The sequence below is a fragment of the Dasypus novemcinctus genome, chromosome 21 (assembly GCF_030445035.2).
Source record: "Dasypus novemcinctus isolate mDasNov1 chromosome 21, mDasNov1.1.hap2, whole genome shotgun sequence".
Classification (NCBI taxonomy): domain Eukaryota; kingdom Metazoa; phylum Chordata; class Mammalia; order Cingulata; family Dasypodidae; genus Dasypus; species Dasypus novemcinctus.
The window spans coordinates 41,423,420-41,446,698 of record NC_080693.1 but is presented as its reverse complement, the minus strand read 5'-3'; the positions used below and the strand labels follow the sequence as shown (position 1 = coordinate 41,446,698).

The 23,279-nt window shown below is 43.8% G+C and overlaps 1 protein-coding gene across 1 annotated transcript; it reads right to left on the bottom strand.

The window, feature by feature from the left end:
* Positions 1-21,295: 21,295 nt before the first annotated feature.
* On the bottom strand, positions 21,296-23,279 carry LOC101442381 (C-C motif chemokine 4). Its single transcript, XM_004449443.5, has 3 exons — positions 22,964-23,279; positions 22,299-22,413; positions 21,296-21,705 (listed from the first exon to the last, which is right to left on the bottom strand). The coding sequence occupies exons 1-3, from the start codon at positions 23,037-23,039 to the stop codon at positions 21,618-21,620; spliced, it is 279 nt and encodes a 92-aa protein (XP_004449500.1). The 5' UTR covers positions 23,040-23,279; the 3' UTR covers positions 21,296-21,617.

Genomic DNA, 23,279 nt, shown 5'->3' with positions numbered 1-23,279 from the left:
GAATAAAATGGCTTATTCAAAGGAACAAATTAAAACTTTAGAGGAAACACAGACGTTGAAATAACTAATCAAAGGAATTCAATCAAATCTCCTAAATCAAGTCAAGGAGCTAAAGGGAAAAAATGGTTAAAAATAAACTAAATATGGATATAGAGTTAAAGGATATTAAGAAGACCATGTGTGAACAAAAAGAAGAATTATAAAGTTTAGAAAAGAACATAATAACTTATGGGTATGAAAAATCCAATGATGGAGGCATTCAGTAGCAGATTTGAAGAGACAGGAAAAAGAATCAGTGAACTAGAAAATAGGATAATAGAAATCATACAGTCAGAAGAGCAGATAGAGAAAAGATTTTAAAAAATGAGCAGAGCCTAAGGGACCTGTGGGACAACATGAAGCATACCAACATACATTTTATGGGAGTCCCAAAAGGAGAAGATAAGGAAAAAGGAGCAGAAAGAATAGCTGAGGAAATAATGGCCCAAAATTTCCCACTCTTAAGAAAGACATAAATATATATGTCCAAGAAATGCACAAACTCCAAACATGATAAACCCTAATAGACCTACTCCAAGACACATACTAATCAAAATATAAATGCCGAAGAGAGAGAATTATGAAGGCAGAAAGAGAAAAGCAACTTGTCACATACAAAGTATCCTCAATAAGACTAAGTACCGATTTCTCATCAGAAACCATGGAGGTGAAAAGGTAGTGTTATGATAAGTTAAGGCACTGAAAGAGAAAAAAAAAAATGCCAGCCCCAAATTCTTTATCCAGGAATACTGTCCTTCATAAAAGAGGAAGAGTTTAAGACATTCACAGATAAGCAAAGACTGAGAGAGTTCCTTACCAAGAGACCTACTCTACAAGAAATGCTAAAGGGCGTTCTTCAGGAAGAAAGGAAAGGACAGAAGATAGTATCTTACAACAATATGAGGAAGTGGCTATCACCAGTAAAGATAATTACTTAGGTAAATGCAAGGTAAATGCAAAACTCAATAGTACTATATCCTCAGTAATTAACTCTACTCTTTAGTTATCATAAGATTTATTTAGAATAAAATTGAATAAGAAAGTCATATTTCCTTGTAATAGATAGGCAAAATTTATGTGCGACAAAAAGAAAGAGGGGAAACGGGATACAGAAGCAGAAATTGTGTATGCCATTGAACTTCTAAGTTGGTGTATTCTCGAACTGTAGGCTATCAACTTATGGTGTTTAATACAAACCCTAAGTTTCTAGGGTAACCACAAAGAAAATATTTAAAGTATATACAGAAATGCAAATGATAAAGGGATCAATCAGCTACATTACAAATGATCAACCCAAAAGAAGCCTGAAATAAAGGAAAGAAAGGATAAAAAAGATAGAAGATGTATGAAACAAAGACAAGTAAGTCCTGCCTTATCCGTAATTACACTGAGTGTAAATGGGTTCAACTCCCCAATCGAAAGACAAACACAGACTGGCAAAATGGATAAAAAAATGCAATCCAACTATTGTTTAATTGTAAGTATTTACAAAAGACTCACCTTAACCTAGAGATGCAAATAGTTTGAAAGTGAAATGTTGGAAAAAATATTCCATGCAAATAGTAACCAAAAGAGAGCTGGTGTAGCTATACTAATATTGAACAAAATAGACTTTAAGTAAAAAATTGTTACAAGTGAAAAAGAAGGACACTATATATTAACAGAAGGGTTGATACATCAAGAAAAAATATTTATAAAATTGATGCATCTAACCATGGTATCCCAAAATACATTATGCAAACACTGAAGAAACTCGAGAAAAATAGACACCTCTACAATAATAGTTGGAGACATTAATACACCACTTTTATCAGTGGATAGAACATCTAGACAGAAGCTCAATAAGAAAATTGAGAACTTGAATGTTACTATAAATGAACTAGACCCATAGATATTACAGAACACTGTACTCAAGAACAGCAGAATACACTTTCTTCTCAAGTGTGCTTGGATCATATTCTGGGACAGACCAAAAATTAGGTCACAATATAAGTCTCAATAATTTTTTTTTATCCTCCTGCCCCCTTGCGGCTTTTTGCATGCTGTCTGCTCTCTGTGTCCATTCACTGTGCATTCTTCTGTCTGTATTTATTTTTTTATTTCCTCTCCCCCCTTGTGGCTTGCTTGCTGTCTGTTCCCTGTGTCCGTTCACTGTGTGCTGTTCTATGTTTTTGCTTGTCTCCTTTTTTTGTTGGGTCACCTTGCTGAGGCAGTTCTCCACAGCATCTGTGGGCTGGGCAGTGCTCCATGACGCCTGTGGGCCGGGCAGCTCTCTGCAGCATGTTGGCAAGCCTGCCTTCACAAGGAGGACCCAGGACGCAAACCCAGGGCCTCCCATATGGTAGACTGGAGCCCAACTGATTGAGCCACAGCTGCTTCCCCTCAATAAATTTTTAAAAATTGAAATTAAACAGAGAACAGACCAGGAGATGATAGCAAGATGGTAGTGGAGTAAGGAGCTCCTAGAGTCAGCTCCTGCTCCAGGGCAGTTAGCAAACACCCAGAACTCTCTGGAGCTAGCTGAAGCACCTGTTTGGGGGTTTCCGGTGGCCAGAAGGACATCCTGCAACATCCTTGGGGGAATGGAAGAAGGAGGCTGCCCATCTGCAGAGGGGACTCCTAAGTAGAGCGCTCCATGCCCCAGAGGCCGGTGCCCATCCTCCACTGGAGGCACAAGCCACCTCAGGAGCTGTTCTGCAGCTGGAATTGAAAGCTCCACTTCCCAAAAATGGGGAGGAAGAGATGATTGGGTACCAACTTCAGCTACGGATGAGTAAAATTCAGTGGGCCAAAGTATAATCCTGAGAACAGCTAAAGTTTGAGCCTTTCCAAGTCAGAAAGAGGCTGGGAGCCACCATCTTAACTCCACACCTGGCACAAGGGGAAGCAGGGCGGACTGAAAATCCCAGTGCTGGTGGGGACTAGCTTCTTTCCATCCAGGTCAGATTGTAGGTTTAGCCTAAGACCCAGTGCACCTCTGGCAGGGAGGAAGCTGCAGGGACCTGCACCATCCTCTCCGGGAAATTGCTGGCCAAGCCGCAGAGGCTGGTGATTGTCCTACTCTGGTGGTGCACGCCACCCCAGGAGCTGTTCTGTGACTGGAATTGGAAGTTCCATTTCTCCAAAACAGGGGAGGAGGAGATGGTTGGCTGCCGATTTCAGCTACTGATTGGTAGACTCGGATGGCTAAGGAATAAGCCTAGGAACAGCTGAGATGTGAATTTGTCCAAGTTGGAGAAAGGCTGGTGGCCACCATTTTGACTCCAACCCTAGCCTGAGGGGAAGCCAGGTTGACAGAAAATCACAGTGATGGAAGGAAATGGTTGCTTTCACCTGGATCAGCCTGTAGCTCTAGCCTAGGCTTCAGTCCCACCTCTGGCAGGGAGGAGGCTGGCTAACTCAGCATCAGTCTATCCAGGTAATTGAGGGTAACTTTGGCTGGCACAAACTGAATAATTAAAAGTCTACAGGGGCAACTGCAGTCATCTTGGACCTGCACTGCATAGATTGCTGCCCATACCTGCAGCTCCATCCATGCCACAGGCAGGGAAGAAAGGGGCATGAAGCTTCATCAGTCTCTCTGGGCAACTACAGTCTAGGCCTGCAAGGCTTGGATTATTCCACACAACTGTGACTCTGTCCCTACCTCTGGGAAAGAAGAAAGTTGGGAGATTCATCCACCACTGGGGCAATGAGGGCAGCTTGAGTCTCCATAGTTTATAGCACCAATTATATCCTTGGTTCCTACTGCACAACCAGCAAGGGAGAAAGGGCAGGAAACCCTAAACTGAAAAGAAAAACTGCACCCAGAATAAATAATCTAGTAATCCAGATGCCAAAACACCAACAAAAATTATAATCCACACCAAGAAACAGGAAGGTATGGCCCAGTTAAAGGAACAAGATGAGCCTCCAGATGACATAAAGGAGCTGAGACAACTAATCATAGATGTTCAAACAAATCTTCTTAATAAATTCAATGAGCTTGCTAAAGCAATTAAGGATATTAAGAAGACACTGAATGAGTACAAAGAAGAATTTGAAAGCATGCATAGAAAACTAGCAGATCTTATGGGAATGAAAGGTGTAATAAATGAAATTTAAAAAACATTGGAATCATATAATAGCAGATTTGAGGAGGCAGAAGAAAGGATTGGTGAGCTTGAAAAAATGGTCTCTGAAAGTGAACATACAAAAGAAGAGATGAAGAAAAGAATGGAAAAAGTTGAATAAGTTCTCACGGAACTAAATGACAGCCAGAGATGTGCAAACATACATGTCATGAGTATCCCAGAAGGAGAAGAGAAGGGAAAAGGGGCAGAAGGAATATTTAAAGAAATAATTGTAGAAAATTTCTCAACCCTATTGAAGGACATAGATATCCATGTCCAAGAAACACAATGTACTCCCATCTGAAAAAATCTGAATAGACCAACTCTGAGACATATACTAATCAGAATATCAAATGCCAAAGACAAAGAGAGAATTCTGAGAACAGGAAGAGAAAAGCAATGCTTAACATATAAAGGATATCCAATAAGATTAAGTGCTGATTTCTCACCAGAAACCATGGAGGCAAGAAGACAGTGGTCTGATATATTTAAGATACTACAAGAGAAAAACTTCCAGTCAAGAATTTTATATCCAGCAAGACTGTCTTTCAAAAATGAGGGTGAAATTAGAATATTCACAGATAAACAGAAACTAAGAGAATTTTTAAGCAAGAGACCAGATTTTCAGGAAATACTAAAGGGTGCACTAGAACCTGAAAAGAAAAGACAGGAGAGAGAGGCCTGGAAGAGAGTCTAGAAATGAAGATTATATCAATAAAAGTAACTAAAAGTGTCAAAAGAGTGGTGAAAATAAAATGTGACAGCTAAAACTCAAGTAGCCAGGATAAACTTAACCAATGATGTAAAGCACTTGTATTCAGAAAACTGCAACCCAATGTTAAAAGAAATTTTAAAAGTCCTAAACTGAAAGAATATTCCATGCTCATGAATTGGAAGACTAAATATCGTTAAGATGTCAATTCTACTCAAATTCGTATACAGATTCAATGCAACCCTGACAAAAATTCCACCAGCATTAAAAAAAAGAAAACACAATTAGCAAATTTATTTGGATGGGTAAGGGGTACTGAATAGCCAGAACACCATACAAGGAAAAGCCAACCCTCATCTCCAGACTTTAAATCATACTACCAAGCTATAGTGGTAAAAACAGCATGACACTGGCATAAAGACCAGATACATAGACCAATGGAACCAAACTGATTGCTCAGAAGCAGACCCTTACATGTATGGTCAAGTGATTTTTGACTAGCCTGTCAAACCCACACAGCTTGGGCAGAACAGTCTGTTCAGCAAAATGGTGCTAAAAGAACTGGATATCTATAGCCAACAGAAGGAAAGAGGACCTCTATCTCACATCTTATCCAAAAATTAACTCGAAATGGATAAAAAAAACCTAAAAATAAAAGCAAGAACCATAAAACTTCTAGAAGAAATTGTAGGAAAATATCTTCAAGACCTGGTGGTGGTAAGTGATGGGTTTTTAATGGAGATAAGAGGACTACTGATGTTTAATGTATGTAGAAGTTTTAATTAGCTTTACTGTAAAAGTGTGGAAATGTATAGAATGGATGGTAAAAATAGTAATAGCTACTTTACAAATAGGGAGGTGGCTGAAAATGGTAGTCTAGGGATTTAAATGCCAATTGACAGAATGCTAGAGAATAATCTAGGACCTGAATAGCACAGTAAACCAAGAGGTGGATGAGAATTGTGGTTGATGGTGCAGATGCAAGAGTGCCTTTTGTGAGCTAGAGCAAATGTATATCACTACTGCAGGGTGTTGGGAATGCATGGGAAAAATACAACTGGAATGACCTATGGACTGCAGTTAGCAGTAATATTCTTGCATCTATGCCAAAGATGTACTGTGTTGATAATGGGGCAGTATGGAAAATGTGAGCCAAATGTATACTATGGACATGCTAACAATCAGATGGTATTATCTTATCTGTAACAAATGTTCTACCACAGTGTGGTGTGCTGATAGAGGGGTGTTGCTTGGGAAATAGAAGATATCCAAATTGGAACAAAAATAAAACTCTCCCTATTTGTAGATGACATGATCCTATACATAGAGAATTTTGAGTCCACATCAAATCTACAAATCTAATAAATTAAGCAAACAAAGTGGTGGGGTATAAGATCAACATGCAAAAACCAGTGGTGTTTCCATAGACTAGTAATGAACAATCCAAAGAGTAAATCAAGAAAAAATTCCACTTACAATAGTAACTAGAATAATAAAATATCTAGGAATAAATTCTACCCAAAGCAATATATGGATTCAACACAATTCCAATCAAAACCCCAACAGACTTCTTTAAAGAAATGGAAACACCAATCATCAAATTCATATGGAAGGGTATGCAGCCCTGAGTAGCCAAAAACATCTTGAAAAAGAAGAATGAAGTTGGAGGACTTACACTTACTGATTTTAAAACTTATTACAGAATTATAACAATCAAACTACTGTGTTACTGGTACCAGGACAGACATAAAACCAATGGAACTAAATCGAGAGTTCAGAAATAAACACTCACAACTTTAGCCAACTTATCTTTGACATAAGTGCCACATCCACTCAGTGGGGAATGAAATAGTCTCTTCAAAAAATGGTGCTGGAAGAACTGGATAGCCATATGCAAAAGAATATACAGAACTTAACTCAAAATGGATCAAAGTCCTAAATATAAGAACCAAAAATATAAAACTCCTAGAAGAAAACATAGAGAAGTATTTTCAGCACCAAGTATAAGGCGATGGTTTCCTAGACTTTATACCAAAAACATGAGCAAGAAAAGAAAAAATAGATAAATGGGACTTCATTGAAATTAAAAGCTATTGTGCAAAGGACTTTATCAAGAAGTAAAAAGATGACCTACAGAACGGGAGAAAATATTTGATGACCACTTATCCAATACAATATCCAAAAAATATGAAGAACTTCTACAACTCAAAAGACACATGACCCAATTAAAAAATGGGGAAAAGGCTTGAATAAACTTTTCTCCAAAGGAGATATAACCCAGGAATGGTGTAGGTACATATCCAAAAGAATTGACAGCAGGGACTCAAACAGACATTTGCATACCAATATTTATGGTGGCATTATTCACAATTGCCAAAAGGTGGAAGCAACCCAATTGTCCACCAACTGACTGGATAATCAAAATGTGTCATAAGCATACAATGGAATATTATTTGGCTGTAAGAAGGAATGAAGTTCTGATGTTCTGGTACATGCTACAACATGGATGAGACTTGAAGGCATTATGTTGAGTGAAATAAGCCAGACACAAAAGGACAATTACTGTATGATCTCATTTATATGAAATAAGCAGATGACTATTCATAAAGTAAAAAACCATAATATAGATTATCAGTGGCCAAGCGGGAGAGGAGAATGGGAGTTAATATTTAATTGGTGTGGTGCTTCTAGTTGGGATGATGGAAAAGTTTTGGCAATGCACAATGGAGATAGAGGTACAACTTTGTGAATGTAATTAACACCACTGAATTGTATATTTGGAAAGCAATAAAAAGGAAAATTTTAAGTTGTGTATAATTTACCACAAACACACTCACGAAAACCTCATAGAACTGTACAACACAGAGAATGAATCCTATTGTAAGCAATGTGCTAAAGTTAATATCATAATTACAATAATACTGTTTTCATCAATTGGTGACAAGGATATCATACTAATGCAAATGTTAAATAATAGGGAAAACTATGTTTGAAAGGTGGGTATTTGAGAACTCTGTACTTTCTGCATGGTGTTTCTGTGAACCTGCAACTGCTCTAATGAAGAAGAAGAAGAAGAAGAGGAGGAGGAGTATGGAGGAGAAGAAGGGGCAAGCTCTTTCCTAATCTGGATAGTGGATTTTGTTGTTGTTGTTCTTTGATTATTTGTTTTACCCTTAGTAAAAACTCAGCCCTTGTACTCAGTTGTGGAAGGAGACTGTATATTAGTTTCCTAGGGCTGCCGCAACAAAGTACCACAACCTGGATGGTTTAAAACAACAGAAAATAATTTTCTCATGGTCCAGGAGCTCAGAAGTCAAAATCAAGGTTGACAAGGTCAGTTCATTCTGGAGGCTCTGAAGAAGAAACCATCCTATGCCTCTCTCCTGACTTCTGGTGGTTGCTGGTGATCTTGAAATTCATTGGGTTTGCAGACCCATCACTCCAATCTTTGCCTCCATCTTCACAAGGCCTTCTCCTCTCTCTGTCCTCTCCTTTTCTAATAAGGACACCAGTGTTTGGATTTAGGGCCTACCTAAATCTAGGATAATTTAATCTTGAGCTCCTTAACTATTTATATCGATGAAGACCCTATTTCCAAATAAGTCCACATGCTGAGGTTCTAGGTGCACATGAATTTTGGGGGGACACTATTCAACTCACTACACAGATCTTCCTTTTAAGAGCACCCTACCTCATTACAGTCCATAACCTTGGAACGTGTCCACATCACTCTGGGTTTCTCCTGCAGGTATGAGCACCCTCTAGAATACCCCCTTCTGCTCTGAGCTGTAAGGGGTGAGCTGAGAGGGTCACTGTCAGGGACTCCTCAGTTGGATTGTTGTATCAGTAACAAATTACTACAAATCTGATAGCTTAAAGCAACATAAATTTATTCTCTTACAGTTCTGGAGGTCATAAGTCAGAAATTATTTTCACTGAGCCAAAATCAAGGTGTCAGCAGGGCCATGCTCCATTAGGAGGCTTCTAGGGGGGGATCCATTTCCTTCCTTGCCTTTTCCAGCTTCTAGAGCTGAGTTCCTTGCATTTCTTGACTCATTGCCTCTTCCTCCATCTTCAAAACCAGTAGCATAGCATCTTACTTCAGTTGTCACTTTGCCTTCTCTTCTGTAGTAAAATCTCCTGCTGCTGCCCTCTTATAAGAACACTTGTGATTACATTTAAGGTCCACCTGGATAATCCAGGACAATCTCCCCATCTCAAGATCCTTAAGTTGATTATGTTTGCAAAGTCCCTTTTACCATATAAGGTAACATTCACGAGTTCTGGGATTAGGATGTGGACATTGGTAGGCCATTATTCATTCTACCACAGTGACCTCTACTTTTCACAGGTCTCACCCAGTATCTCACCCATCTCTTCTCTCAGAATAAGGTTGTGTGTCTTTTTCCAAAGATCACACTCTAACCTTCCAGGCTACCCCAACTCCCCCTCCTTTCACTTCCTTTAGTCCCTCAGAATATTCTAAGACAGTGCTGTCCATTAGAACTTTCTGCAACAAAATGTTTTAAACTTTTGTATCCACTATGGTAACCACTAGCCATGTGTGATTATTGAACATGAAGTCTGATGAGTACGACCAAGGAACTGGATTTTTAACTTTAATCTTAATTAAATTTAATTAAATTTAAATAGCTATATGTGGCTAATGGCTGACACATTGAAGAGCTCAGTTCTAGGCAAATGAAAGCAGAAGCTAAGACCAGATGGGTTCTTTGCTGCTAGCCTCTCTCACACCTGCTTTGAATTGGCTCTTCCCCCTTTCCCCTTTTCTCAGTCCCTGCTGAATCTGAAGGAGGTATCTGCTGGGGCTCTGGGATAATGGGGGTAGCTGAGGGTGGGAGAGAAAGAGAATTGTGTCTGTTGGCCCTGGACAGGTATAGGGCCCCAATCCTGCTTTTGCATCTAACACGACTCAGATGATTTTCAAGATAGATCCCTCCTTAGCCTCCTCACACAATGCATTCTTTTTGGGCAAAGGTATGTCAAGGGAAGGTACTAACCTGAGATTGGCACTGGCTCAAGTCCTGCTCCATAACACACTTGCAGAGGGACTTTGGTGAGTCACTTCCAGATTAGATGGACTAAGAGTTTCTTTCAGCTTTAATAGACTATGATTCTATATCCCATGGATTACATCTTTATTGTGCATCTGAAATATATTTCAGAGCCATGTTCTCTCTGGCCCATGTAATAGAATGTTCTAATTGAAGGATTATTAAGTAGAACTGTAGTAGAGAAATCGGGTGTGCGCGGTATTGAAGGCCAGGACACGAGAATACCGAGAAGGAAGTTGGTTTATTTCGACCGGCCGGGCTTGGCGGACTCTTGTCCTAATAAAAACCGAGCTCCGAAAGCCTTTTCCAGACCCTTTTATACAGAGGATATAGGATTAGGAAGACTAACAGTGATGGTAAACAGACCTTTGGTTAGGTTCTTCAGTGTTTGATCTTAGTATCAGATAGGTTATTTCCTCCAGGTGAGTTACATATTCTCCACATCCAAGCCAGTTTGGATTAGGATATCTTCCACATCGTCTGGAGGCAGCCCTGAATACACACTCAGTCTCACATCCCTTCTGAACATTCAAAGACTGTAGGGCCTATATTACTTATTTGGCCATCTTGGAGACTAGGTACTCTTGGAAATAATTTTGATTTAATGCACAGGCTATATCATAGCTTTGAGGCCAAGCTTAAGTTATTAAGCTTCGGCATCACTATTGTCTAAGTCCCTCTGGACTGGCTGGTATGTATACAGAGCCATGAGATGGGCAGCTGTTTGCCTTTTTACTACACCATTTATTAGGGTGTGCATTTTGCTTATGATGAAAGGAAGGAGGCATGGAAGGATGGTGCATGCTCCTATGAAGAGGGCAACTATTCCCAATAGAAGCTTGAAATTGTCTACTATTGACTGCCAGGTTCCAAAGGGGTTATTTATATTCCAGCCATTCCAGGTTTGCACTGGGACATGAGCAATTTTTACTATATTGCTTGTAATTTCATCAATAACCTTTCCAGTGTTATCTAATTCAAGGCAGCAGTTAGAGAGATTGAATTTTCCACAAACTCCCCCTTCAGCTGCCAAGAGATAGTCTAGGGCAAGACGGTTTTGATAGATAGCATTCCTGAATTTAGTTTGCTCTTGGGCTAGTAAGTTCAGTGCATGGGCAGTTTCATTAGTTATTATTTCTACCACCGCTTGTAGGCGGATGATTCGGTTTAGCATATAGATAGGGGTTCGGTAACCCCACATGCCATCCTCTGCCCAAGTTGCTGGCCCATAGTATTGGATTATACGCTCAGGGGGCCATTCTTCACCTCCCCAGGTAATGACAGCCCTTTTTTCCCTTATGTTTTGATACACTGGCTGGCTTAGCTCTTTCCCTTCTGTTAGGGGAATGAGGAAGAAGGAGGGTTTTATTGTACCAAGCATACAAGTTCCACACCAGTTTCGTGGCAGTTCTCAGAATTGCAACTTTCCCACAAATCCAGTACAAACCATTTGGGGCAGTAAAGGGGCCCTTTGCAGTGGAGTTCCACACTGTGATTAAATTGGGGAAAGTACGATTTATGAGAATGAGGTCTGATTCGTTCCATGTTCCCCAAGGTTCTGTTGTATTTGTGGTATGATTTTGGAATTTTCCCCCTGTACATGTTAGATTTCCAACAGCTATAGAGGAGCTTAGGCAGGCCCTTGAAGCACAATATTTTCCTATGACAGAAGTTTGTAAGGGCCACATACTATCTCGGGGGACAGCCGGGAGGTCAGTTGCATTATATGGTTGGCTGTAATTGTATTCCCTGGTCTCCCATGGCCATTGGTCTCCCATATTAGCACCGCCACATACATAACATGAGGAGACATTTAAGACTGTGCCCACCACTTCAGCCAGGCTTATAAAGAGGTTTGTTGCTGCTTGTGGGATGGAAAAGGGCTTTTCCATTTCTTCATAAAAGGAGTGGAACACAGAATGGGCTTTACTTGTGAGTGGGTATTCTCGATACCCAACCCAGATGTAGGTTCCTGGGTCTATTCCTTTACCATCAATGCGGAGGCCCATTTGGACTCCCTGAGTCTGCCAGGATTCAGGTTTAAGGATGGTGAGATTTAAAGGGTTACATTGACCACATGGACAGTTAGCTGGGGCCATACCCTTGGTGAGGATAGCTGTCTGTTTAGCTATGTTTGTTTTCCAGGTGGCCCAGGTGACACAAGACCAGTAGGGGCAGTAGTATGCACCTATGTATTTGCACCAAAAACTCCCCCCTCAGGCTGCACTTCTCATCTCTGGAGTGCACATGTACTTATTGCTATGAGTATACGTCCGCTCCCAGCTGAGCCCTCCACAATCTGTGTTCCATGGTATCCCAGAGTCTATAACCTGACATGCGTCAAATAGGAGGGACACTTGTTTGTTCTGGCTCATGACTGGGGTGGAGGAAAGCAGCTCCCCATTTTGATCAAGCACTCTTATTTCCCATTTACGGGAGACTGTTGGGGGTTTAGGGTCATAGCAGGTTATTTGGCCAGATGCATTATAGACAGTATAGGAGGTTCCCTGAAACTGACAGGTGGTTACCTGGCCCTTGCAGGTTTAATGACTATGATATATTAATGTGGTGTTGACATGGGCCCCTGTACGCACCTTTTGTATACATGGCTCACATTCTGTGGTGCTGACCTGGGACTAGGGGAGGGTTAAGGTTAGAAGTAGGAAAAGCAGCCGAAAGGGCATTGCAGTGGACTAATCTGGATTCTTAATCTTCGGCTGTGCGTAGACCAATCAGCTTCCAGGGTGTGATTGGAGCAGAGCTCGGTGTTCCCTCCTCAATCTTCAGCCGTGCGTAGATCAGTCAGCTTCCGGGGTATGACTGGAGCAGGGCTCAGTGTTCCCTCCTCAATCTTCTGCTGTGCGTAGACCAGTCAGCTTCTGGGGTGTGACTGGAGCAGGGCTCGGTGTTCCCCTTTTTCGCAAGATGAGTTTGGTTGGGCTGTGGGTATCTGGAATACAGGTCCAGGACTCTGGGGCAGCTCGCTTGACTCAGCTATGGTGTATCCACGGGATGATTTCAGCTACCTTAACTGCAGTGGGGGTGGATAAAATGACAAGATAGGGCCCTTGCCATCGAGGAGTTAGTGGAGCTGACTTCCAGTCCTTGACCCAGACTGCATCTCCTGGCTTGTACGGGTGTACAGAGCTGGTTAAGCTAATGGGGGCCCTTTCTTGGACCCAGCGATGCAGGTTATGTAGGGTTTTTCCTAAGCTTATCATCTGCTGAGCTATTGATAAGTTCCCTCTTTCTCTAAGATCCCCCTCTATATTTCTGATTAAGGGAGGAGGCCTCCCAAAGAGGATTTCATAAGGAGTTAGGCTTAGTTTTCGGCTTGGGCTGGCTCGAATTTGTAGGAGAGCACTTGGAAGTACTTGCACCCATGTTAGCCCAGTTTCTTGGCAAATCTTGGCAATGTAAGTCTTTATTGTACGATTCATTCGCTCTACCTTTCCTGAGCTCTGAGGATGGTAAGCGGTGTGCAGTTTCCATTGGATGCGCAGTGCCCTTACAATCTTTTGAGTGATTTCAGAGACAAAGCCTGGTCCGTTGTCAGAGCCAATTGAGAGCGATAGCCCATAGCGAGGGATAATTTCCCTGAGGAGAGCCTTGGCTACTTCTTCAGCTTTTTCTGTTCGAGTGGGAAAGGCTTCCACCCAGCCAGAAAACGGGCAAACAAGGACTAGGAGATATTTATAGCCTCCAGATCGTGGCATTTCAGTGAAATCAACTACTAGATCTTCAAGGGGCATACTACCAATTCTCTGGACCCCTGGGGCTGTTGTGGGCCCCTGGCAAGGGTTATTCTTTGCACATGTCACACATCGTTGGCATACAGCATGGGTGATAGTGACTAGTCTTGGGATGTAGAAGAATCTTTCTAACACTTCCTTAAAATGGGTTTTTCCCAAGTGTGTGTTCTCATGGTAGTCTTGAACTATGGCTGCTGCTAATATTTGTGGCACACCTATTCTGTGATCAGGCAATGTTCACCATCCATTTTCCCCTTGTGTCCCGCCCTCAGAGAGTATCCACTCTCTCTCAGCTTGAGTATATTGTGGCTCTCGGTGACTCAGAGGCTGCGGGGCAAGAGCAGGCAGTGTATGCTGGATGTTCTGATAATTAAGGGGTTGAGGAATGAGAGCAGCGGCCAGGTTTTCAGATAGGGATCCTTCCCGTGCCACTCTTTTTGCTTCAGCGTCTGCCCTCCGATTTCCCTGGGCAATGGGGCTGTGGCTGGTCTGGTGTCCCTTACAGTGCATTACAGCTACTTTGGCAGGCTCCCAAACTGCATCTAGTAGCTCCAGAATCTGTGTGCCGTATTTAATGCTCTTGCCTCCCGAGTTAATGAGTCCCTTTTGTTTATATAAGGCTCCATGCACATGCAGGGTAAGAAAGGCATATTTGGAGTCTGTGTAGATGTTAACCTTGGCTCCGGCTGCAAGTTGCAAGGCTCGGGTGAGGGCAATGAGTTCAGCTTTTTGTGCTGATGTGTTATTTGGGAGGCGCTGCGCCTCTACTGTGGTCTCAGATGTTACTACAGCATATCTTGCTCATTGATTGCTGCCCTGCATAAAGCTACTCCCATCTGTAAAAAACTCTATGTCAGGATTTGCCAATGGCTGGTCTTGAAGGTCTGGCCAGCTGGAATATACTTCTTGCAATGTTTCCAGGCAGTTATGGGCTGGAACCCCTGGCTCTACGGGTAGCAGGGTGGCTGGATTTAGGGTTTTTACAAGTTCCAGCTGGATGGATGGGTTTTCACATAATAGGGTCTGATATTTAACCAGGCGGCTGTTAGTAAGCCAATGTGTTCCTTTGGCTTCTAAGATTGTGACTACTGCATGTGGAACCTGGACAATAATAGGCTGCCCAAGAGTTAATTTTATTTTATTTTTTTATGCCAATAAGAAATAAGTTTATTATTTTTTTTTTTAATTTTTTTATTTTTTATTGACTTTGTAATAATATTACATTAAAAATATATATGTGAGGTCCCATTCAACCCCATCCCCCCACCCCCCCTCTCCCCCCCCCAACAACACTCGTTCCCATCATCATGACACATCCATTGGATTTTGTAAGTACATCTTTGGGCACCTCTGCACCTCATATACATTGGTTCACATCATAGCCCATACTCTCCTCCATTCCATCCAGTGGGCCCTGTGAGGATTTACAATGTCCGGTGATTGCCTCTGAAGTACCATCCAGGGCAGCTCCATGTCCCAAAGACGCCTCCACCTCTCATCTCTTCCTGCCTTTCCCCATACCCTTCGTCCACTATGTCCACTTTTCCCATTCCAATGCCACCTCTTCTATGTGGACATTGGATTGGTTGTGTCCATTGCACCTCTATGTCAAGAGGAGGGTCAGATTCCACCTGGATGCTGGATGCAATCCTCCCATTTTCAGTTGTAATCACTCCAAGAGTTAATTTTATAGCTTCTACTGTAAGCATGGCTGCAGCCGCTACAACTTGCAAACATGAAGGCCATCCCTGGGCTACAGTGTCCAGTTGTTTAGATAAATACACTACAGGTCTTTGCCAGGAACCGAGGTATTGAGTGAGTACTCCTACTGCTATGCTTTGGCGGTTGTGAACATAGAGGTAGAACGGCTTACTGAGGTCTGGAAGTCCGAGACTCGGTGCTTCCATTAGAGCTTGTTTGAGAGCAGTGAAAGCATTTTTCTGTGGGCTTTCCCAGAGCAGGGGATCCCTATCTCCCCCCTTTGTGGCTTCATATAAAGGGTGCATGAGGACCCCAAAATTGGGGATCCAATTGCGGCAGAATCCAGCTGCCCCAAGGAACTCTCGCAGCTTCCGGCAAGAATTGGGCTCAGGCAGACTATGGATTGCTTCCTTTCTTTCAAGTCCTAATTCACGGCGCCCCTGTGTTATTTTGTAACCTAGATATTTGACCTGAGGTAGGCAGATTTGGGCCTTTTTCTTAGACACCCGATAGCCCTTCTGCTGTAGATGTTTTAAAAGAGCATGAGTTCCACCAGCACAGTCTTGATAGGTGGAACTTCCGAGAATGAGGTCATCTACATACTGGAGAAGAAAACAGTTATGGCTTTCTGCCTTAAAGGATTTGAGATCGCTGGCCAGGGCTTGTCTAAAAATAGTGGGTGCATTTTTAAATCCCTGAGGCAATCACGTTCATGTTAGCTGCTGCTTTTCACCTGAATTTGGATTTTCCCATGAAAAGGCAAAAATCGGCTGACTCCTTGGTGCTACCCTAATGCAGAAGAAAGCATCCTTAAGATCTAGGCATGAAAAGTAGATTGCCGATGCGGGTATTAAGCTGAGCAGAGTATAAGGATTAGAAACTGCAGAATGAAGGGCTACTACTGCCAAATTAACTGCTCGTAAGTCCTGGACTGGGCGGTAATCTCCATCAGGCTTTTTAACTGGGAAGAGAGGGGTGTTCCATGGAGACTGGCACGGCTTCAATATGCCCTCACTCAGCGATCTCTGAATATGTAGCTGGACACTTTCTTGTGCTTTGCGTGGAACTGGATGCTGCCTTATGCTTACTGGACTGGCTGTAGGCTTTATTTCAATAATAATTGGAGGAATGTCATGTGCCATCCCCATCGGGTTCCCCTCTGCCCATACTTCAGGCACATCTTCAAAGGGGAGCTGTATGGCCATGGATTTTTCAGTTTCACTGAGGCAAAATAGTCTCCATTCCTCCTGCAGAGGAAGGGTTAGCGCTACCTTCGGAGTCTTGTGGCCCCAAGGTCAGTGTGGATTGCCCTGTGGCACTAAAGGTAATTTGAGCCTGTAGTTTTGACAGCAGGTCTCGACCCAGGAGGGGGACTGGGCACTCCGGAAGATAGAGGAATTCGTGAGTGACTTCCCTTCCCCCAATGTTGCAGGTCCTGGCTTGAAGGAAAGGCCGTTGGGCACTTTTGCCAGTTGCCCCTACGATAGTGGCTTGCCTTTTTGATAGAGGCCCAACTGGCTTGGTCATTACAGAATGTTGAGCCCCAGTGTCAACCATCATCTGTATGGTGTGGCCCCCAATTTGAACTCCGACCATAGGCTCCTCGGGGCCAAGGGAATAGGAGCCCGGTCTGTCCTAATAATCTCTATCAGAGTCCTCCATTCCTGCCAGCCCAATGATCTGATTTGCAGGTTTCTTCTCTGAACCTTTACGGTCCCAGCGTTTGGGTTGTGATACCCCACTGGCCTTTCTGGCTAATGCTTTGGCTGCAGAGGCTGGGTCAAGTGGCCAGCTAGGACACTCTCGCTTCCAATGTCCATCCTCCTTGCAGTATGCACACTGATTTCGCCCTAGACGTGGGCCTTTCCCTCTCCTTGGGGCTGGGGCTTGCCAAGTTACCTTCCTTGTCACAGGAATGGACTTTTCCACTATGGCTGCCGCCAGAAAATCTGCCTTTTTCCTCATCTTCCTAATTTCCTCCCTTTTTGTTTCTTCATCACGGTTGACATAAACCTTAGTAGCTACTTCCATGAGCTGAGAGATATTCATTCCAGCAAACCCATCTAATTTCTGCAGCTTTCTCCGGATGTCAGCCTGTGACTGGGCAACAAATGCTGCATTTACCATTGTTTGGCTCTCAGGAGCATCTGGGTTAAAGGGCGTGTATACACGGAACGCCTCACATAGTCTCTCATAGAATTGAGCAGGACTCTCATCTAGAGCCTGTAGAATTTGACTGGTCTTTGCCATATTCACTGCCTTGCGGCTCCCCGCCTTGAATCCTTCAACTAAAGCCCTATGGAATGTCTCTAGTCGGTAGAGCCCTACGGCGCTATTTGGATCCCACAGGGGGTCCTCCTCGGAACTGCAAGTGGGCATATTGATCACTGTCCAAAGTTCCCTCAGGTGGGTGCTCTCTAAGCCAGGTTAGCGCTCCCTGTGTGACCAGCATTCTCTCCTCAAAGTTCAATAAAGTCATGATAAGTTGTTTACAATCAGCCCAGGTGGGTCTGTGGGTCTGTATGATGGACTGGAAAAGGTCTGTCATGGCCTGAGGCTTCTCCAAAAATGGTGGGGTGTGGCTTTTCCAGTTAAAGAGATCTGTTGTTGTAAAGGGCTGATAGATGCATGTCCGGCTTCCTCCCTGAACCTGGCCATCGGCATCGTAAAAGTTTGGGGCCGTGGTTTCCCGGAGCGGTAACTGGAAGGCAGCCTTCTCCCTTGCTCCCTCTGCCCCCGGGGCTCCCTGTGGTTTGAGCTGCAATCTCTTAGCGTCTCCTCCCTGACTGACCCGCAGCGCTGCAGCGGCGTTGCCAGGGGCAACCGGCTGTAAAAGCAGCTGGTCTGCATTTTTCCTTGCAGAAGGTGCCAAAGACCGCTGCGGAGACTGTAAAAGCTGCTGTGGAGATGGCGTAGGGCTCTCAGGTGCAGATGGCAATAAAGGCAACTGCGGGGATAGTATAGGTGCCCTCTCTGATGGTGACAAAAGCAGAGGCGGGGGTGGTGATAAAAGCAGCAGTGGGGATGGTGTGGATATCGCACTTTCCTGTGCGGATGACAACTGTGGGTCACTGCTTAGGGAGACTAGCTCATTTTCATTCCTTAGTACCACCGGGGCGGGAGTCATCGCATAAGGCGGTGGAAATTCAAATTCATCTGGCCTTTCCAAAGCGGGCGGATTAGCACTGGACTTGGGACGCACTTTCTCTGTGCCCTTTGCACGGTGATTGTTTGGTTTGGTCCCTGGGATGGCACTCCTCGGTTTCTGCATTAAGCAAATTCTAGCTTCCTTAGTCACGCACTTCCTTAACCAAGGTGGGTTTTGGCTCACAGCGTTTTCCCAAGCATCAATGTAGGGGAATTGGTCTGGATGCCCTGGATTTCCAGTCACTGCATCGTGGACTTTACGGATGATCCGGGGATCCAAAGTGCCCTCCTGGGGCCAGCCCATGCCGAAAGTTGGCCATTCTAACTCACAAAGCATCCTAAGCTTTCCTGGCTGAAACCTTATGCCGTACATCTCTCCCTGGAATGCACGGGGGAAGTTTTCCAGCATACATCCTAACGGGGTTTTACTGTGTGTTTCCCATTTCCACCCTGTGCCCACGGTGTACAACAGTCACTCAAGCCTTTCGCTTCGTCCGTCTCCGGCCGCGTCCCTCGCGGGAACTTTCAGGCGCCTCTTAACCTTAGCGGATCAGTATAAGCCCCCGATATGGAAGAGGGTCCCTTTGCAGGGACCCCCCAGACCGCCCTTGATCGTATGAGGTCGCCACGGAACCGCGGATCGGGACTCCGCACTCGCGCTGCAGAAGCAATTTTCTGCGTCTCACTCAGTCGCCACAAGCACACGCACACAGCCACCCCCCTTCTTTTCCTTGGACCTGGAGAGGAGACGGCTTCCTCCTGTATTCTCAGGAGTACTAGGGCCTCCTCTTTGAGAGTTGATCAGACTCCCTCCTAATTTCAGAATTAGGCCTTCCCTGCACTATGCCTCCGGGGGTCTTATCAATCCGACGTGTGGAGCTCCTTGCTTTGTTCTCAGGGTCTCTCAAACCTCCCGGTGTCCCCGGCTCCTCCGGAAGGGCTCTAGTGAAAACCACAACCTCTTTCTGGACTCAAATGAGGTGTCCAGGGGCGCCCAGGGCTGGGCTTCGCCCGGGCCCTCCCGGACTCCCTGGAGACGTCCGGTAGGGGCAAACAACTATTGCCGCCTCTGACCTTCTCAGCGCGTCCCACCAGAGTCGCCAAAAATGTAGTAGAGAAATCGGGTGTGCGCGGTATCGAAGGCCAGGACACGAGAATACCGAGAAGGAAGTTGGTTTATTTCGACCGGCCGGGCTCGGCGGACTCTTGTCCTAATAAAAACCGAGCCCCGAACAGCCTTTTCCAGACCCTTTTATACAGAGGATATAAGGATTAGGAAGACTAATAGTGATGGTAAACAGACCTTTGGTTAGGTTCTTCAGTGTTTGATCTTAGTATCAGATAGGTTATTTCCTCCAGGTGAGTTACATATTCTCCACATCCAAGCCAGTTTGGATTAGGATATCTTCCACATCGTCTGGAGGCAGCCCTGAATACACACTCAGTCTCACATCCCTTCTGAACATTCAAAGACTGTAGGGCCTATATTACTTATTTGGCCATCTTGGAGACTAGGTACTCTTGGAAATAATTTTGATTTAATGCACAGGCTATATCAGAACTAGTTTTATGTTACTCCAGTAACACTCCAGAACCAAACCAGATGTTCAGTCTTTTGTCATTACAACACTTCACATTTGCTTTTAGCTTTAAAGTGATGATTCATTAACTAATTTTATTCTCAATCCTGGGAAGATAGACACTCTTCCCATTCTAAGTGAAAAAGCTGAGGCTCAGAGAGGGGGCAGAGAATATTCCTGGAGCCAGGCCCCATGGTGGGTGCTTGCTTTCACATTACCTCATAACAACCCTTTGAAATGGATACTATTATCCCCACTTTACAGGTGTGGAAACTGAGGTATGTAAGATTGATGTGGGCTATGGGTGGCAGGCTCTTTGTCTCCAGAGGTAACCTAAACTATCTGTGACTTGTGGGTATGGGATGATGAAAGATTGCAGTCCTGCCCTTGGTGAGCAGGAAACAGTTTAACAATGCAAGGTCTAAAAACTTTAAGTATTCAGGGAAAATGCAAAGCAAATATGCTAAAAGCTTATCGAATGCCTGAGGTCCATGCTAAAAGCTTACTAAAATGTGGAAATATATGCTAATTCAAGCCTATCGAGAACTGAAACAAAAGGACCATTTGGCCTTTCCTCTCTGTATAAAAGGGACTAAAAAATCTTTTCTGGGCTAAGGATTCAAACAGAAAGTCCCCGAGTCTGGCCAGCCATCAATAATCCATTTTTCCTTCTCAAAATCATTCCTAAGTCCTGGCCTCTCTATACTCAAGTAATTGAACTTCTCTCTAATTCTACAAGATGACTTTCCTAAGGTTATGCTGATAATAAGTGACAGAGGCACACTTTTCTGACTCTGAACTACTAATTGCTCCTCCCTCTGTATTGTGCCTCTGCCATTATTTACAACATCCGCACACAGGTTGAAGTGATAACCCTCAGCTGTTTTCCTTTCAGATCATCCTTTCATGGCCCTCCCCAAGCAGATCTGCAAGTTTCAGCGAGTCACTTCACTCTGCACCTGTTTCTTCAAAGCAGCAGTCCCTACTTCATTGGGGTGTTAAAATCCTTGTTGAAACCATTAAGGAAATTAAACATATTTAGATCATTTAGCCCAGAGCACATAGTAATTACCCAGTAATTCCTAGCTCTTATTGGTTCTGGAAACTGTAGTTTGTATTAATAATACCAGGGAATTCCTTCTACCCCAAATGAAATTAAAATCACAAAGAAACTGTCTACATTTTTAAAAGTTTTATTATGAAAACTTTGTTTCAAAATAAACACAGGGAATCAAGTTCATTATCCATAGATCCACAATAGCAGAGAAACAATGGTTGTGGACCATCCCCATGGGGGACATATGTCCTTCAGCAAAACAAACATAAATAATAGAAATAACATCAATACAATAGTACAGCACATAATAAAGACTAAATGAAGAGAAGGCCCAGGGAAGACTGGGAGGAGCCTTGTGCGTGGAGAAGGTGCATCTCACTGAGAAGTGTCTGGGCTCAGATGACCATCCTTAGAGATTCCCTGCTTCCATGCCTACAGTGGCTCAGTTCAGCTCCAGGTCATCCATGTACTCCTGGACCCAGGGCTCGCTGGGGTTGGCACAGATCTGCCTGCCCTTTTTGGTCTGGAACCTGTGGAATCAGAATTAGGCAGGTTAGGATCCCATGGGATCTTTGAAGGACACACACACACACACACACACACAGAACTATCCTTTGCTTACGGTAGGTATCTCCCTTAGCGTGAACACCTCACTGATGGTTCATGGTGGACTCTCGGGAATGGAGAGATATCTCCTGGGGCTAGTGTTGGAATCACACTCCCTGAAACTTCCACCCAATTGGACTTAGTTGTGTCCTTGTGGATTGCCCAGATTAGGAAACAATGAGTTCTGGAATCAGTATGGATATATCTTTCCATTCTCTATTGCTCCAAGCAATGATTTTTCCCACATTTTTTTTTAGCCTGGTTTAAGAAATTAGCCCACATCTTATGTAAACTTTTAAAACTTTTCCTGGTTTCCTGGTCTGGTTAACTTCCTCCCAGGAACCCCCTTCCTCTCCTCAACTTCCTCCCAGCAACCTCATGATCTGATCCGTAAAGGCAAGGTTTCGGCCCTGAGAATTGCCTCCCTGCTGCTTGACCCCCACTACTCCACAGGGCCCTTTCCTCCCTTCCTGACCTCATCCTCGTCTCTCAGAGGGGTCCATGGGTTGATACTCACACCACAGCTGGCTGGGAGCAGAGGCTGCTGGTCTCGTAGTAATCTGTCACGAAGTTGCGAGGAAGCTTCCGCAGGGTGTAGGAGAAACAGCAGGCAGTGGGAGGGTCTGAGCCCACTGTAAGGAAAGGCCGTGGTGAGATCAAAGCTCTCTGGTTTATTTTAACTTCTACTTTTGGATACTCACTAAGCACTCCTGTGAGCTACCAGAATCTCACATATGATCCCTTATATCCAATCCCACCTAGTCTTATTCTGAATAGATGATCCAGAAATAAGATCACAGAAGAATTTTAGAAGATTGGAGCTAGATTGTGTCTCAGAGGCCATATCCAACTCACTTCTTTTAACAGATGGGGAAACCAAGGCACAGAGAAGGATCTGGCTTGTTTAGAGTTACACAGATGGTTAGAAGCAGAGCCAATTCTATAGCCTGACATTTAGACTCATCCCTTTTTTCTCTATTGGTGGCTAATTGTTTCTTAAGAAGACAACTTTGAATATCATTGATTGTCTACTAGAACTTATATTTAACAGTAGACTATTTAGAAATCTTCCAAGTTCCCTTTCATCCCATCCTCAGATTCCACTGTTGGACCAGCCCCAATTAGAAAAGTGGATTCTGCATCATCTGACTCTAGAAGTAGCAGCTGAAAGGGTAGACTTACTTGGTGCTGAGAGAGCTGGAGAGCAGAAGGCAGCCACAAGCATGAGGAGAGAGAGGACGGTCACACAGAGCTTCATGATCTTGGCAGAAGAGAGGCTTTCCAGACTGAGACTGCAGAACTCAGAAGCTTCAGAACCCAGACTGTGTCCTGTGCTGATACTGAGTTGGGATCCCTCCTTTATAGGGGCCTGGGACAGAGGGGGGTACACAGGAGGCTGAGTGGAATTTCCAGCGTAGAGATGATGTCATGGTGCCAATAAGGAAACTGAAGATAGCTGAGAGTGAGAAGCTCCACAGCTTCTCCTCCCCAAGCGATG

Excerpts from the sequence above, each read along its gene's own strand:
- LOC101442381 (XM_004449443.5), bottom strand. The coding sequence starts at position 23,039 with ATGAAGCTCTGTGTGACCGTCCTCTCTCTCCTCATGCTTGTGGCTGCC. Across the intron at positions 22,414-22,963 it reads TCCAGCTCTCTCAGCACCAA|TGGGCTCAGACCCTCCCACT; the intron begins GTAAGTCTACCC and ends CTTTCCTTACAG. Across the intron at positions 21,706-22,298 it reads TGCTCCCAGCCAGCTGTGGT|GTTCCAGACCAAAAAGGGCA; the intron begins GTGAGTATCAAC and ends CTGATTCCACAG.